The 18,686-nt window shown below is 35.3% G+C and overlaps 1 protein-coding gene across 1 annotated transcript; it reads right to left on the bottom strand.

The window, feature by feature from the left end:
• Positions 1–12,747: 12,747 nt before the first annotated feature.
• On the bottom strand, positions 12,748–17,059 carry LOC132286690 (proline transporter 2-like). The gene is made up of 8 exons (XM_059789058.1): positions 16,764–17,059; positions 16,264–16,488; positions 16,051–16,145; positions 15,745–15,931; positions 15,372–15,496; positions 15,010–15,225; positions 13,521–13,751; positions 12,748–13,113 (listed from the first exon to the last, which is right to left on the bottom strand). The coding sequence occupies exons 1-8, from the start codon at positions 16,888–16,890 to the stop codon at positions 12,964–12,966; spliced, it is 1,356 nt and encodes a 451-aa protein (XP_059645041.1). The 5' UTR covers positions 16,891–17,059; the 3' UTR covers positions 12,748–12,963.
• Between the last annotated feature and the right edge of the window lie 1,627 nt (positions 17,060–18,686).

Here is an 18,686-nt window from a genome sequence, read left to right as displayed (position 1 = left end):
TGACTCAGGATGCTCCTCTGGATGGAAAAGGTAGTGCTGATCTCGGAGGATCTGAGTAATAAGATGTCCAAATGAGAGGAAAGTGGCTCGCCTAGGCTTGGCCTTGCTGATGTGGCTCGCGTATAACCTCATCATGACACTCTAGATAAGTGCAGGAACAGAGAACCAATGCCCTGTATAGAAGGCATAAAGAGCAACCAAAAAATCTGAGTGCCGCTGGATCTTATGGCCTGCCATAAATATATTTCGATACAAGACCGAATCAAATAACCAAAGATCATCGGGTAAATAAGTCCTCGTGGCGAATGTCTCTCCATCACTGTAGTGGCCAGTTAGGGCAACGGCCATGTCTGCATCAGATGGCCTCCTCATAATAGGATAGTAAAGGCTGGGAGGGCAGACATGCGGGCATCGAGAAAAAGTGGCCAATGACTCAACAATGATGCGGATAAGGTGGCCATCAATAGTAGTCCGCAGCTCCAATAGGTCACTCAGGGCCGGCATGAGGTTCTGGTAGAACAACCGAACGAGCCTCGGGTAATCTGGATAAGTGAATGGAGCAAAAATGACTGAAATGGCCCGCCGATCAATATCATCAAATCCCGCCCGTGTCAGAACCGACCGGGAAAAGAAGGCAATACCGAAGATCGACTCATGCGCCACCTGAAGGCGTGTATATCTCCTACTAGGCCTGTCTAGGATCTGGCCTAGCAGTGCTGGTGGTGGTGAAGGCGGTGGTACATATTCAGCCTCATTAGAAGAAGATAATGCGAAAACAGAGGACCGTAATCTAGTATCGGCTGATGAGGACTGAGCTGTAGCTGGCTCGAGAGCTGGGTCCTGAGCATGGGAAGGCTCTACGGGCTCCTCTATCCGCCATCTCACTCTGTGCTGATACTGCCTACGGGCGACAGTCTTTACTCGAGCCATGGCTTGCAAAAATAAAAGAAAACTTGCAGATGAAATCAGTACAGGAATAAAGAATTGAAGCATAATATATAGAACATGTATGTCTAGTAAGATAGAAAACTCAGAAAAATTGACATGAATCTATGCAAGTTGTAATGTAGCCAGGTATAGACGATGAATAAGTGAAATATGCTAAATATGACAGAATAAAATGCACCCAATATGGAAAACAAAGGCATTGAGTGAATATAAGATAGTGTGGAACACAAAAGATGGCATGTGAAGTGGATATGCAAATCTGTGATGTTCAATCCCCGGCAACGGCGCCAAAACTTGGTGTGGTCGTGTCGTAACACCCCAAAATTTCAATAAAAGTGCGACCAAGTTTAAATTTATAAAGTGCCACTACCTCTAACTACTAATATAGCTAGGGTGAGTAGGGATCGTCCCAAAGGATTGAGGGCTATATTAATATGGAAATAAAGTCGAATTAGTAGATCGAGTGATCAAAAGATTGTTTGTTTGGTTAATTAAACTATGATGTAAATGAATTCAATACTAAACAACTAAAGTAAATAAAAGGGTAGAGAACAAGAGAGAGAGGTCATCACTAAATATCACCATTTTAGACATTCAATGTGTAATGGATGAGGGGAAACATGTGTTGCAATTCAAAGAAGTGTGATTAATTGAATCAACAAGCATAGATTGACTAATTAAGCATACATTGTCTAGACAACCTAGTGAAAAACACAATATATCAAACTAAGCCATTAATCCTTCCTTTAAGCTCACAATCAACACACTAACAAGTTAGAGAATTATACTACTTGCATTCATAAGTATGGAACATCAAACAACAAGCATGGATTGTCCTCACATCTAAGAAAGTAAAGCAACTACACTACTTCTAAGCTAAGGACATGAAAATTAAACTAATTAAACTAAGGTAGAGGCACAATCCATCAAGAAATGAGTATGAACCATCAAACAAATCACAAGAGTATTCTATTTAAGCACTATGCCTTGACAATATCTAGATTCATAGCATCAATACACATAGACATTCATCAATATCACAAAACCAAGAGATAAATACAAGAACATCTACTCAGCATACATAGACATATGGTTAGAATGAAATGATCAATTGGAAGTATTAATCAACACAAATCATTGTAAGAACAAGATTTATATATAAATCAAGTGTCAAGACAACATTACAACACAAATCCCCTCAAAATACAAAGCATTAAGGTCTAGAAGGCATGATTAGGGCTAACTCTAGCCCCAAGAAGATGTTTAGTCACTCATTGATGTAGTCATCCAACCCTCAAGGGCCATTTCCATGGTAAAAATGCTCTTTTTCTTGATAGAAACCCTAGAAGAATGGAAGAACTCCCAAAATAGTGTATGTCTCTCTAAGCTTTAACCTCCTCTCCAAGATAAGTGATTCTAAGTTATGCTCTCTCAAGATATGATGATATCAAGATTATGATGTAAAAATGGCTCAAAATCCTTTTATAGGTAGCTCAAGTGTGACACCCAATAGTCAGGTCTCGTGGACTAGGGTCCCTTCAATGATTGCACCATGAGCCATCTTTTAATGAGCTGGACTCTGTTTTAATTCGGACTTGAGGAAGTTTGATCAATAGAATTCAGATGCGATCGATCGAACTATGGCCAGATCCATCGAATTTAGGCCAGATCGATCAATCCTTGGCGGCACCTTTTTAGATAAGACAAATCTAAGATATTTTTGGGATATTTTGGGAAAAAGACAAAAGTGGTAGGTGAGGATAAGATCAAGGAAGTTCGATCGATCTAAAGAAAGTTTGATCGATCGAAGATTGAAATTCTTTGAGGATAAGGACAAGGGGTTTAATCCATCTTGGTGAGGTGAGATCGATCAATATGAGATCGATCGAAAATATTCCTGATCAATCGAAGATTAATGATTTCCACCACTTTGCTTCCACTTTGTTCCATTCTTCCATTCAGCTTGAGATTGCTTCTTTTATGCTTTAATTTGGCTGAATTGACTTATTTTGTGGATAAGCACCTGAAAAGGGTAACAACATGAAATTAGTCTAAAACGGGAAAGTAAGATAGATAAAGGTTCTACAATAGTCGAGCTTAAGGGGTTTAAATGTGCACTTTTCAGCGCTCATCAAGCCACATCTCTCTGAATGTCTTGAAAGACATAATCATTTCTAACCTTCCATAAGTTCCCGCAAATAAGAGTACCCAAACTACATAAGTCATCTTTCAGGGGGCTACTGGACCATTTATCAACAAGACGGGACCATGATTGACTCCAAAAATGAGGGAACTCATCTGAAATAATCTATCTAAGAGATGAAGTTTTCCATCCCCAAGATGCATTGGCTGGACAATGAGAATTATGTTACGAGGAGTCCAGAAAATATTTAGACTTGAAAATCGAATAAAATAAAGAGTGCTCGTTGGAAGAGTCCCCTTGAATCATCTTATTCCAACCGAATTTAGCAAGAAGAACCAAATTGAAATCCAGAATGTCCTGAAAACCGTGACCACCTTTATATTTGGGCTCACACAAGCGCTCCCATTTAACCCAATGAATGGCAAAACCTTTACCCGCCCCTTTCCACCAAAAAAGAAAAAGTTTGCTAACAATCTCTTGAGCAAAGAAGTTAGTCATTTTAAAACATTGGAGGGTATATGTCGAGAGGACTGCCAAGACCGACTTTAATAACGTCTCTCTTCCAGCTCGAAAGAGATAATTGTTTTTCAACACTTTAAGTTTGGAGTCAATTTTATCCAACAAAAAATGGAATGCTTCCCTTTTAGATCTTTGAAGTAATGAAGGAAGACCAAGATATTTATTCGCCTAATTAGGTTTGGGACACGCATGATGCGACAGAGATGAGAGTGCACAGAGTTATCAATATTGCGACTAAAGAAAATGCCGGATTTAGCAAAATTAATGCGCTGACCTAATAGAGAAGAATAATGATCAAGAATATGCATCAAAGAGGAGACTTTCTTCACCTGAGCCTTACATAAGAGGATTGCATCATCTGCAAACAGCATTTGATTGACAGAGGAGGAATTATGACCAATCTTCACCCCATGGATGATGTTATTCCATTTAGCATGATACAACAAAATGCTTAAACCCTCTGCACATAAGAGAAAAAGAAAAGGCGAAAGCGGGTCTCCTTGATGCAGACCTCTTGAAGGCTGAATAATGCCACCCGACTCGCCATTAATTAGCACAGAGAAAGAAACTGAGTAAACACAGGACAAAATGAAAAAAACCCATTGGTTGCCAAAACCAAAACTTTGGAGCATACCTTCAAGGAAGTGCCATTCAATCCGATCATAAGCCTTCTCCATATCAAGCTTGAAGGCCAGAAAGCCAAAATTACCATTCCATTTGGCCTTAAGGTAATGTATGAATTCATGAACAAGGAGCACAATCTCATGAATGACTCTGTGGAGCACAAAAGCAGATTGATGGTTCGAAATTAGAATATCTATAAAAGGTCGAAGCTAGTTAACTAAGACCTTAAAGAAAATTTTATAAATAACATTACACAAACTGATAGGCCGAAAGTGAGGCATAGTCGTAGGATACTTGATCTTAAGAATAAGAACAATGTTGGTGTGATTTAAGCCCCTGAGCACGCTACCCAATGACAAAAACTCATTAAAACCATTAACCAGATCCCTTTTAACAAGCTGCTAATTTTTTTTGGAAGAAAAAAGGCGTGAATCCATATGGCCAAGGGGCTTTGAAAGGACCCATGGAAAAAAGAGCTTCTTTGATTTCATCTTCCTTGCCCACCTTCATAAGGTCACTATTCATTTCATTATAAATCCGTCATGGGATAATATACGAGAGAGCAGAGTAATCGGCAATTGATTCTGATGAAAAAAGGTATCGAAAGAAACGTTCGGCCACTCCACAGATCGCCTCTTTACGATCAAGCCAACGCCCATTCTTATCTTCAATACCTGAGATTTTATTCTTGCACCTTCTAATCATCGTCTTCCTGTGGAAAAAAAGAGGAATTCTGGTCACCCAAAGAGAGCCAATTAATTCTCAATTTCTGCATCCAAAATACTTCCTCATTTCTCTAAGCTTCTGCCAAAGCTTTTTCAGTTTGAAAAATTTCGTCCCGACTGAAATTGAAGAAATTTGACTTTAGAAAATCAAGACGGGATTACAGCTGAGAAATAAGCCGTTGAGAATTGTTTTTCGGCCTACTACGGTTCCAATTTTTAAGGAGGACCTTGATGCACAATAGCTTCAAGAAATTTGACTTTAGAAAATCAAGACGGGAGCTTTTCCTTGATGCACAATAGCTTCGAACCTTAAACAGGGGAGGACCAGGAATCGTGAGTAATTTTGATACATTCTTGATGCTTAGTCCACTGGGCATCAAAATGGAAATGGTGCTGTGATGAAGCGACCGAAGCATTAAGATCCAAGATCAGAGCAACATGGTCTGACCCCAAAACAGGGATATGAGAGAGGGCATAATGGGGGAAGGCTCTAAGTCATTTAGATGAACACAATCCTCTGTCCAAACATGCCCAAATAGTGTAGGGACTATCCCTGTTGTTGCACCATGTATAGGGGAAGCCTTTAAACCAATATCAATCAGCTTGCATGATGTCAAAAAATCTATGAAACTTTTTAACATCTAGGCTTGCAAATGATTACCACCTTTCTTCTCATCCGGATGGAGCATAACATTAAAATCCCCAAGGAGCATCCATTTAGAGCTCAATCTTGCTTGAAGGTGCTGGAAATATTTCCATTGGTGAGCTTTAGTCAAGTCATCATAAGAGGCATAAGCAGAAAAGAATTCCTAAGAGCCTTAATGGACCCCTGCCTTTAAAAGACAAGAGACTTGAAAATTTGAAAAATTAACAACGGAGACCTCTAGTTCCCTATCATAAAATAAAGCCCCCCCCCCCCCCCCCCCCAGGCCGTCCTTCGTGGAGGGATAGTGAACAACTCAAAATGACCCAAAATTCAACGGAGGTTAATAACTTTCTCGTCCTGGTTTTTAGTTTCAAATAGACAAATTACCTTTGGAGAATGGAAATTAATAAGTCTCCTCAACTGGAAAACTATCCAAGGGTTCCCCAGATAATTCCACACCATAACCTTCATGGGTACCTTGGGGACCATTTAAGGCTGGTCGCCTCCACCGAAAAAGAAGAAGAAAATTCATTACACTCATTAGATAAGAAAGTTGAGGAGTTACCTTGAGCATCTAGACAACCCTTTTTACTTTTGTGGAGAATAGTTTGGGATGGAAAATCATCATCAGAAAGCTTTATTTTGATGGAACTTGGCCAAGAAATATGAGAAGAAAGCCCCGGAGAGCGACGAGCTTATTGCTTCCAAAATTTCTAAACTGAAAGCCCTTTGGAGGTGAAAACCATACTGTCGTTCTGAGGGGGGGGGGAACATGGAATTTCTGCAATATTAATCGTCGTTTTGCCATGGAAAAAAGGTATGCCCTTATGCTTCTGATCATGGGCCTCTTGGTGAAAAGACGTGCATGAGGAAAGAAAAGACTAAAACTAGATATGATGGGCTGTGAGAATGTAAGGTTCAGTGAAGGCCGTTTAGTGAGTCGCCATTAAGTGAGATGGGCCAACCTGGGTGGTAGGCGAGCTTAGAGGGGTAGACATGGGCCCAGAAACTAAGCCTATTTAGGAGGCCCATGATATAGTAGGAACGTAATCCGCTATAAAATAAGAGCTTAATGGAGTGGTTGGGATCAACTGATCCTCAACCCTGTTGACATGACTTTACTCACAGAGATCTACCACCCCACGTGAAGGAACTCCAGGTGCAGAAGGGTGAATGGGGTCAACCCCATGGATTCCACGTGGGGGATCGGCTGATGAAGTGACTAGAGGGGTTGGGTCAGACCCGTTGGGAACTGGAGAAATGATTGCAGTTTCGTTAATCAACTCCGCTGCCACCGGTAGGAGGGCTCCAGTGACTACCGACCGGCGAACAGTATACAATACCTCTTCAGAAACGATCAGCTCGCATGCCTGGCCCGTAGGGGAGATTAGATAGAGGCCTAGAATGAGCTGGGTGAGGGCCTAATGGACACTTTTGAATAATGTGGCCCAAACAACCACAGAGATAACATATCGACGGTAGTTGCTCATATTTGAAGGGGATCCAGATGACTTCACCATAGGAATTAATCTTAGTACCCCTCGAGAGCGGTTCATGAATGTAAATAGACACCCTAAGGCGTAAAAATCACCTCCATCTGTTCGCTCATGAACTTCAATCATATGGGATTGTAAGAAATTACCTCCAATCGTTCGCCCTACTGCAAGAATATTACATTCTGTTATACTGATTTAAAATTGTTCTCAACTAATCTTGAATGATGCATTTTAATTAATCCACGTTAATAGATCAAACCATCATATTAGAGTTTCATTAGAATGAATTGCTGAAGAAAAGTCATAAAACAATGTACACTATTTAGATAATGTACATGCACATTTGATAAATTTATTTCGACTTCAATTAATTACTGTATAAGTTTGCAGGTATGGGCAAATAAGGTTGGACCATTAATTAATATTGTCCAAAACACTTGGCGCATGTTTGATATGCATTTTATTTTTGTTAGGTACTATAACAGTAAATAGTAAAAACTATATATATTTGGTAAAAAATATTTTGTTTTTTATAGTGTCTAAATGTTCCGTAAATAGTGGTAAAAAATCGAAACACCAATTTAATATTTTTAAATATTTCATACTATAGCGATAAACAATACTTTTAAAAAAAAAAATTCTCGAATGACATTTTTAAACTAACTATTATATTTTTTAAACTTGCAACATTTTTTTACCAAACATGTTTTTTATATTTTTGCTTCCAAAAACCTTATAACAAATGGATGTTACAAAATATACTTTCAATTACTATTCAAAACATTCTATAACAAAACATTTATTTTACTTCGAATTAAAACAAAATTGCAACAACGAAACGCTTATCAAATAGGCTCTTATTGACACACAAAAGTCTTTTTAAATTAGTTTAGTTTGAGAGATTGTGAAAATAAAAAATAAAAAATTTGTGGAAAAAAAAAAAAAAAAAAAAACCGTATGTGTTATATATATATATATATATATATATATATATATATATATACACATACAATTATTGGAAGCTACCATCCAAAAAAATTTATTCGAAGCCAAACGACCCTATCGACAACCATTTTAAAGTAAAATTGAAAATCGAAGTGCCCAATAAACCACGGCACGTTGCACTAGTGTAATTGAGAACACAATAATGAATCAACGAAAAATGAAAAAAAGTGTAGTGATCCATTCAATTGAAGCTGAAGGCATCGACCTCATCACATGCATACCCACCAACCGACTTCAAGAGCAATCACTTCATTCTGACAGGCTCACCACTAGGAAATGAAGTGAGCAGAATTTGGTCATTCTCTACTCCCTCCCTTACAAAATGTGTCCACTTTTTTATTTTTATTGTCTTGAAATAATTATTTTAATTAAAAAATTAATATAGTATTATTAATTTTTTTTACCAAAGGGTCTTTGAAGTTTGGCTGAGAGAGAGAGAAAGAGAAGGGGGGGGGGGGGGGGGGGGGGTTTCGAGCGTAAATAAAAGAGTTTGTGTTTGCTTTATATTTTGAAAAAAGAATTAGTATTATATATATTTTTAATATTTTTAATTTACCCTGCAATTATAAAAACGTTTAAAACGTATGTGAATTAATCGTAAAAGAGTATATTTGAAAATTTATTCCCTATCACTAAAAAAAAAATCATTAAAAACTATATTATTAAAATGTTAGGTTCCCAAAAAAGTATTAGGGATATTAACTATTTTCAACCCAGGAGGTTGTTGAGTTTCATCATAGAGCGGAAACATCATCATATCACATTAATACAAGCATACATATATATACACAATAATATACATCCACGCACAATACTATATTTTATATGGTTCAACTAATTAATTTTAGGGCTACATTCATGGAGAGAGATATTTTACTAATATGTATGAAGGAAATATACAACTAAATGTCAAAACCTCACTTACTCACTCACTCATCATCTCTCTTTACCATTCGAAAGGGGAAAAAATAGTATCATTTTTTTAATATTCTTATTTTACCCTGCTTACCTTGAAGTTATAAAAATATTTAAAGTTTATGTGAACACACCATAAAAGGGTATATTTGAAAATTCATTTCCTACATCTGTAATAAAAAAATATTAAAAACTATATTCTTAAAAAGTTAGGTTCCCAAAAAGATGTTATGGATATTAATTTCCTCTAATGCACTCAACTGACGGATGTTGTTAAGAGTCAAATTCCACTTTCATCATACATAGAGGAAGCACCATCACATTATATGAATATGTACAATAATATTCATCCACGTACAGCACAATAATTTACATGATTCAACTAACTTTAAGGTTACGTTCATGGAGAAAGAGATTCACTATTATGTATCTAGAGAATATACAACCAAATGTAAAAATCTCACTTACTCACTCATCATCTCTCTTTACCATTCGAAAAAATAATAATGATACCATTTTTTTAATACTCTTAATTTACCCTGCTTACTTTGAAGTTATAAAAACATTTAAAGTTTATGTGAGCACACCATAAAAGGATATATTTGAAAATTCATTAGTAAAAAACATTAAAAACTATAATCTTAAAAAGTTAGCCCAAAAAGGTGTTAAGGATATTAACTCCCTCCAACCCACTCAATTGTAGGATGTTGTTGAGAGTTAAATTTCTACTTCATCATACACCTTAAAAGCATCATCACATCACATTAACACAAACATATATGAATAAAAATAGTATGCATCAATGCATAACACAGTATTTTACATAATTCAACCAACTCTAGGGCTACGTTCATGGAGAGAGAGATTTCACATAATGTATTATGAGAATATTCAACCAAATATAAAACCCCACTCACTCACTCACTCATCTCTCCATACCATTCGAAAATTATATATAATTAAGAATATTAAAAAATGGTACTATATATATATATATATATATAGTACCATTTTTTAATATTCTTAATTACCCTGCTTACCTTAAAGTTATAAGAACATTTTAAAGTTTATGCAAACTCACCATAAAAGGGTATATTTGAAAATTCATTCCCTACCACTATAATAAAAATATAAAAAAAAAAATTAAAAATTATATTTTTAAAAAGTTTGGTTCCCAAAAAGGTGTTAGGGATATTAACTCCCTCCAACTCACTCACTGTGGGATGTTGTTGAGAGATCTTTCATTATACATAGTAGAAGAATCATCACATCACATTAACACAAGCATACATGAATAACAATAATACACATTTACGCACAACACATTATTTTATATGGTTCAACCAACTCTAGGACAATGTTAAATCATGGAGAAAGAGATTTCACTATTATGTATAAGAGAATATACAACCAAATGTCAAAACTCCACTCACTCATTCATCATCTCTTTTGAGGCTACATCTATACACTCGAAAATTACATACAAGTACTCTCCCCTCTCCTCAACACTCACCCTTGTCTCCTTACATCTTCTTTCTTGACCTCTTACACCCATCTTTATTGAAAGAGTCTTCAAACACAATTCCTTGTTGGACAAGAATGCTCTAACTTGCCTATAATGAGTTATCATACCAGACCTCAACTCTAAAATAACAGCCTAAAGCACCACACATTTCTTCCCAAATCTTCAGCCTCTTTCATAAGTTTTTTGACTTCCAAAACGAATTAGAAACTCCAATTGAACTGGTTCTAAATAACTTAAACCTGTTCATTTTTGACAGAACACTATTCGTATACCAAATTTGTGTTAGAGTGTTTCTCAATTTCATCATAGTGCTTTATTTGAGGTGGGAAAATATTTAGTTAAGGTGGAGCTATGAAAAGATCCTTATTCAAGGTGGAGCACGTACATGAAGACATATTTTGATCACGTGTTAATTACGTGAATAATTGGGGTGTTCAAAATTGCGGACTTTGGCAACTGCCAAAGTTGAATCGGTTCAACTAGGGTTATACCGGTTCAATTTGGACAGCCAATTATTGGAAACTGCAACAAATAGTTTCCTAATTGGTTAAAAGACTGGAAAAAAGTGAAAGATTTGGGGAAGAGGTTGTACATCTATTTTAGAGTTGGAAACAATATGGTAACTGGTGTTGGAGATTAATGTGGTAACTGCTTGTAGGCAAATTAATCCTAGTTTGAAATCTCTATAAATAGATATGAGTATGACAGAGAAAATTGTAGAGAGAAAAAGAGAGTTGAGATTGTGAGAGAGAGAATAGTGTGTAATCAAGTTTTTGAAGTAAAATTAGTCATTCTTCGCCCGTGGACTAGGCAATTTGCCAAACCACATAAATCTCATTTTTTGCTTATGTGTGATTTTTTTTATCTGTTATATTCGCCAATTGTGTGTGTGAAACCTTAACAATTTGAGCCACAAAACTCAACAAATTAAAGGAACATTTTTTTGTGGGACAAAAGGAATAAAAAAGTAATGGATAGCGCGCTTATCTTCTAACCGAAAAGATTAAACCATTGAGTAGAATTGCATACTCATTAATATTAATTTATATCTATTATTATGTCTATGCAGGTGGATGTGAGACAAGAACACACCTCTAACGAGAAATTATTAAATAGTCCTGAACCATTTGACACTTGATGGACTAATTTAATGAAAACTAATGTTTAGAATTCTTTGTAATATATTAATACACTCTTATGGTGCCATTTTCTCAATCAGATTATCTGAATGGAACTGGTCCACCAAGTGTCAATGGTTCAGGACTTCTAATAATTTCTCCACCTCTAACACTTAGCAATATCAAATTCTCTAAAATCCTATTGCATCTCTTGCATGAGAGACTAAAAATACGCATAACGTGCGCTAAAACATACGTGAAAAATATTTTGCATCCAAACAAACGGAGCCTAATACTCAACTTTTAAGATTACAGCTTTCAGTCTTAGATATTCTATATATAGAGGGTGACTAATATATAAATTCACAAATTCTTGTAATTTTCAATTTTCTCTGGAATTGATGAGTGTTTTATATGACTATAGTGCCACTAGATGAACTCCAAAATTGTTGGGATTTTGGCAGAATTTCATTGGTTGAATGATACAATTATGATAGTCAACTGTTTGGTCATGTGGATGACTTAATGTGCAAGTTAAGGGTTTAATAAGCAAACTTTATGGGAAAAAATTGATAAGGAATGAATTTATTTGTGCCAGCAATAAGTCGACTATCCAAAGGCAACAACTTTGTCCTATAAATTAGACAATGAGACGCAACAAAAGAAGCATGATCTTTCGGTGATCCATGTGAGATCCTTTAGAGAGAGATTCTAATCAAGAGGGTAGAGTCAGAATAAAATTATTGGAAAATTTTCTTGAGAGTGTTCGGTGAGCTTTTCTTCGTTTGGTGGGTGACGTTTGATTGTGAGAAGAGTGATTATCTCCTAGAAGAACCAAAACGTTCTTCAATTTGTAATCTTCTTCCATGTAGTGATACCATCATCATCATCTATTGACGTAAACTCTATTTGTGAGGGTGAACCACGTATAAGTCTTGTCTTGTGGTGTATTTTTTTTCATTTTTATTCATGTATTTCTGTTATAGGATTTGTCATTATTGTGTGTATATTTGTTTGGATTTCTGTTTCTGCCCAACACATTGGTATTAGGAGCTTCCGCTGTGCCCAACCTGCTACATTGCCTAACATCAAGTGTGTTTGCCTAAGAAATTAATTAGCTGCACAAAGAGTGTTTCATAACCCCAAAAAAAAAAAAAAAATACAGATCTTCAACATTTCTTCACTTTTATCATTGCACTAACGGAGATTGAAATTGAAGTGCTACTATTCTTGAAACTCTGAAACTTAGTACATTCAATGGTTTCATGTAATATCATTGTATTCAATCAATGTTTGTGGTCATGTATCTGCAAAGAAATGGTATTCTGTAACATTGTTAATAATGGATCTGAAAGCAGATACTGTAGTTGCTACAGCAAGGAGAGAAAACAAGACAATGATTATCCAATGCCACATTTTTTTCTCTATTCTCGCCATCTTTCCCTTAACCTGTGAAGTGAGAAATAAACACATGTTAAGTTCCGTCTTTTCTATTTCTTCTAAACTCTACGTGTAGTTCAGTTTTATGAGAACAAAGAAAACTGTATTAAAACTCTGATTTGTTCAGTTTTTTGAAAACAATTTTCTGAAAACTTGGTTATAAAAAAGTCTATTTTCAAATAAATATTTTTTATACTTTTTTGCAAAAACAGTTTTATGATTTTGGAGATCTTGAGAACTACCTTCTGAAAACTAAACCAAGTAATTAAGTCCTTGTTTGGTTGTAGTTTTATGAAAATTCAATAAAAAAAAAGTGGGTTTACCAGTTTTTGTTTTCTGAATTCTTACAAACTGTTTTCAGAAAACTAAACTGAACTTACTTTATGTTTTCACAATGCAACATGATGTTGAATTACCTGAAGGAAGATCATGCTTGGGAACATGAAGGTGAGAGGCACAAGTGTGAATGATCCAAACAAGTTCACGAAATCTCCCATGAACGGAAATGTTGCCGTCACCAGTGTATTTCCCGACAAGAGGAGTGCTCTCACGTAGAATAATCGTTTGATGTTTTCTCTTGAATGCATGCTCTTACCAAGTTTTAGGAACTTAGTATCAAGTGCCTCGTGAATTGGTGCTACAAACATCTGTAGTACATATACAAGTAAATACAAGAAAAGAAAATCATAATAGTATTAATTAGTCTCTTTAAATTGCAATACTAGTCTCAATGAAAATTACTAAATAAGAACTATAGGTTTGTTTCTCAAATGATGGTTATTGGACCATAAGGTTTAGTATTGCATACTCAAAACTCTTTTAGTAATGTTTAGCAGTGTACCTTAATGCCATGTTTGGGAGTGGACCTGCACCTTGAATTTAGAATTGAACAAAATCTAGTTCAAAGTTTAAACTGAATTTTATCTAATTCCAAAACTCTGATTCGATACATCCAAACGTAACATAAGAAATTCTACTTTGTTTTTGGAAAGAATAAAACAGATTTTAAAAAATAAGCTGCTTTAAGCATTTTCTTTACTCTCTCATTCTTACAATTGGATGAACCAACGGGCAGTGGCTTAGCGGTATCAACTTTTTACTTTCCAAAGGGAATTCAGGGGTTCAAATCTCAAAGGAGACAAGTGTGTGTAAATACCAAACTAAAAAAAAACAATTGGATGAACAGATTCTTGTCTTGGTAGGAGTATATGAGCTAGATAGAAAGACGGCCTGTGGGCCGGCATTTTTTTGGGCCGATTCTCTAGCAAAGACTAATTTCGGCCCATACCTCTGGGTCCTTAAGGCCGGGCTTATGCTATCTCATTCAAAGCTCAATCGGACCTTCTGACTAGACCTTAATGGGCGACTTTAGACCAGCCCAGCACAAAAATAAAGAAATTATTGGGCATATGGAAGTGCAGTGAGTATTCATTGTACAACAACGTTATATTATTACGATATTCGAACCCCCAACATTGAAAACATTTATATACTGAAAAAAAATCTCGAAAGTATTTTACACGTGAAAAGTGTCAAACTTGGAACAAACCACGTTGATACAAGCCTTTTTTTATATTTCTCCATCAAACATGCTCTCACATTCATCAAGGCTATGGCATGAAACTAGGCACCTTTCGTGTAATTAGATCCAACCAACCCAACATCAAATATATATGTATCTAATAATCTAAACGCATGTGTGTATCTTTTTATTGGCCACAAAATAATTAATAAATTAGATCCACCCATTTTACACCTGGCTTTGAATTCGAAAGTCATACGATTCATACAAATTTTATATGAGAGGAAAGTTAATGTCAATCCTAGTCATATAAAAATAATTGAAATTGTCTAACTTTCAAACTCTAAATTATTTATAAAAATTATTAATAAATAAAAACTTACATGTTGGGAGATTATAGATTGGACAAAGACTGCTAAGTTAACGAGGACTTTGATCCATTTGGGCCCACCTAACTCTTTGGGCAGGTAGTCTGATACCGTTGAACCATAGGCCCAATATCCTGCTACACTCACACCATAATAAACTGCAAGCCCCACCGTGTATTGTACATATAATGCATTCCTCATGTTCACAGTTGCAGGACTGCGTAGAGTTGACTGCATGCACATAATAGAAACAAAATTACTATAACATATTATATTGATTGTACATATATATATATATATAGATATATGTATATGTATATGTATATGTATATGAAATTTATGTTCACATATTATCTATATATATTGCTCTTAATTACCTGTATCTCCAATAGTATACCAGAGGTGTTGCAAACTATGATAGCTGAAATTGCACCAAATGCATTGAATACTTTGCCCACTTTGCTTCCTCTGATCTCATAATCTCTGTTTTCTTGGGATTTTCCTTCAAAAAAAGAAATTTGAATATATTGTGCGTTGATCAATCAACAATGTAACACTCGATGACGCAACAATTTTAAATTATTAATGCAATAATTACGTAATAATGGTGTAGTATTGCAACACAACGTGATTTAACGTGTTAAATTCTTTGACATTTAAGTACTGACATGGTAAAATTGATAATGATATTATGGGCAATATATAATGAAAATAATCAAAATGGCAGGCTTGAAAGCTCAGTATACCTACCATCTTTTAGTAAAACAACCAAAAGGATGACAATGTAAGAGAAGGTGAGGACAGTAGAGGCTCCCAACCACCTTCTCATTGCCGAAATCGTCGGAACCAGAAATGAGAACATGAAATAGGTCACTCCTGTTATGGTGATGAAATATTGGAGTCTTATGGGATTGTCACTCAACTCTGCATTGATTTCCTGTTTGCATTGAGAAAAAAATTAAAAAATTTAAAATCTACTATTAATTGATCATATATATAAACAAGAATAAACCATGACCTAATTTTGATTATATATATCTTACTCATCATACGTACCTTTAGTGCTTTCCCTCCAAGAAGTATGAATCCCATGTTCCCAAGAAGAAGGGTCAAGAATTGGAAAACCCATGTGATATAAAACATTTCTCTTCCTTCACAAGAAAATTATATATATATATATATATATATATATATATATATATATATATATCAGTGACTATAGTATATACATACATATATATGTGGTGGATGTGGCTGTGAGAAGCTCACCATAAAGAAAGCCCATGAGGTCTCTGTATCTGATGAATCTTTGGCCATTGATGAAGTGAAATCCAGCCAAGAGCCAGTTAGCATAGGCAGCCAAGAACCCAACAACAAACAAGCATATGATACCCCATGTCCAACCCAGAGGCGCCAACATGAGATTCGAAAAGCTCAATATGTATCCACAGTTGAAGCCTGTTACTAGCAGCAAACCTACTTGTTGCCATGAATCTGCAAGTTTACATCAAAGTCACTTTCCGAAAGCCAAAATCCAAGAAAATCCAAATGGAGTAAGGGCTTGCTAAGTTCAATTTTCTGTTTTTCGAGAATTGAAAATAAAAAAAGTACAAAAATCTGTTTAGTCGAATAGTTTCTAAAACAGTTTTCAGTTTTTTGAGTTATGAACGAAGCAGCCCAAATCTCTTTCTCTCTCTATATATATTATAATTATGAATAACATAAGATGAATATTGATGGTGTTGTTGAGGAAGAGAGAAGAAACAGACCATGGCCAATGGTGTGAGCAGAAGTGAGGACATGTTCATCATGAATTTGACCAGCTTTTGCTGGACCTGGTTCATCAACACTTGGAGCTTCTATGTTGTTGTTGTTGATCTTTCCTTGTATTTCCATGTCTAATTGAGAGACATGTAGATCTCAGAGACAAACAAGGGCTTTTATTGATGAATAAATCATGAAGAGATCTAGATCATGGTAGTGGCAATCAACTACCACTTGAGCCCCTTTAAAAAAGTGGTGAAGATAGAGATTGCAATATCTCTGGTTGGAGAGGTCATTGGATATAGATCTTGGCGTGTCTAAGTTTGGACTTTGGACTGAGAGTTGATTTCAAATCATGGTGTGAATGGTTGCGCAATGTGGACCCCACTGTAGAATGAAAGCATGTGAATCCTCTTAAATTTTGGATGTATATTGATACTAAATATTGTTTTCTTGTCCAGCCAAAGATTGCGTGTGAAACGCCTCCGCAGGCCAAGCGGTAGGCTACTTGGGATGGTAACATTGCGATTTTGGACAGGTGAATTCTCCTCGCCTCTGCAATCATTTACAAACTCTCGCTCTGTTTTTGTTCAAAATTATCTAAACGGATCTTTTTATTCCATTTTTGTCCTATTTAACTTTTTCACTCTGGCGAACACCTGTCCCACCTCGTTTAGTTTTAGAATTTCTCTCCCTTTTAAATTTTTTTTCCTCAAATACAATTATATAACTATTAAAAAAATTCATAAAAATGAATAATCAATAATTAAACATAAAATTCAAAGGTACTAGCGTTCTTAATTCCATAATCTCTTCGCGTTATGATACTAACCAATCCATCGAAATTATTAGGGCTTAACCAAATCAGCAGCGTTCTTAATTCGTAGAGCTCTGTTGCTCTCTAGAACGGTTGGCAAATTGAGTAAATAGGATCACAAGTTTCTAAAGCTAACTATATATACTAATAAAATAAGGATAATTTAGTAATTTATCTATCTAGACAGGACGGAATGACCTTCACCCCCACTCTCTCGCCCTCTCGCCCGTCACGAATCCGCACGAATTTTCATTAATAAAAACTATTTTTACCCAAATAAATTAAACATTTCCCCAAAATTACTATAAACGAGACGAGTACCGATACTCGCGGAACAAATTTTTTTTGAATGGTACTTGCGGAGCAAATTGTCATCCCTAACACTACTGCCTATTATCTCTTAGAGCTATTTTTGTAGCCTTGGCTTTATCATAAATATAAGAAAAAAGAAAGAAAGAATGCGACAGAGGGGAGTGATTCATGACTCTTGGATGCATTGAGAATTTTACTTCCACGCACATATTTAAAAGGGTCAAGTCACTCAACAAATATCTTTCATTGTTGTATTCAAATATGACCACTATTTTTATTTCATGAGAAAGGCACTCTTGATGACTCTCATTGAAGTGAATTTTCTCTTGTATTAGTTTTTTAGTGAAATAAATAATCACGGGAAATTAAATTATTTTTTTAGTACTGCCACGCTTTTCTATACATGACAACGATCAGAGAGAAGAAAAGGATGAACATGTTTTAGGAATGCTTTACTTATATTAGATTTTTATTTATTTTATTTTTTGGGAAAGGTAAAAAAAAATTATTAAGTTTATCATTGAAGAATCAAGAACCTTGCTCTAGGTCATTAACTGTTACATCTTGGTTTATTTTTTACATCTTCAAATATAATTCAGTGATATTTTTCGCATTTCAAAATAGTGAGTTCAAGTTTCTAAAGAGATGTGGTGTATGTAAGTTTATTTTCCTCCAAATGTAACTCTCTAAAAAAATAAACAAAAATAAAAATCACATTTCTTTTTCCCTTTATGGAAAAGTTTCAGGAAATTTTTTTTCTTTAGACTATTAAGAAATTTAGTTATGAAAAGAAAAAGGA

Source organism: Cornus florida, unplaced genomic scaffold (genome assembly GCF_030987335.1).
Source record: "Cornus florida cultivar Cherokee Brave unplaced genomic scaffold, ASM3098733v1 CherokeeBrave_3.0.0_Hap2_Chr11, whole genome shotgun sequence".
NCBI lineage: Eukaryota > Viridiplantae > Streptophyta > Magnoliopsida > Cornales > Cornaceae > Cornus > Cornus florida.
This window is presented reverse-complemented; position numbering and strand designations above follow the sequence as displayed.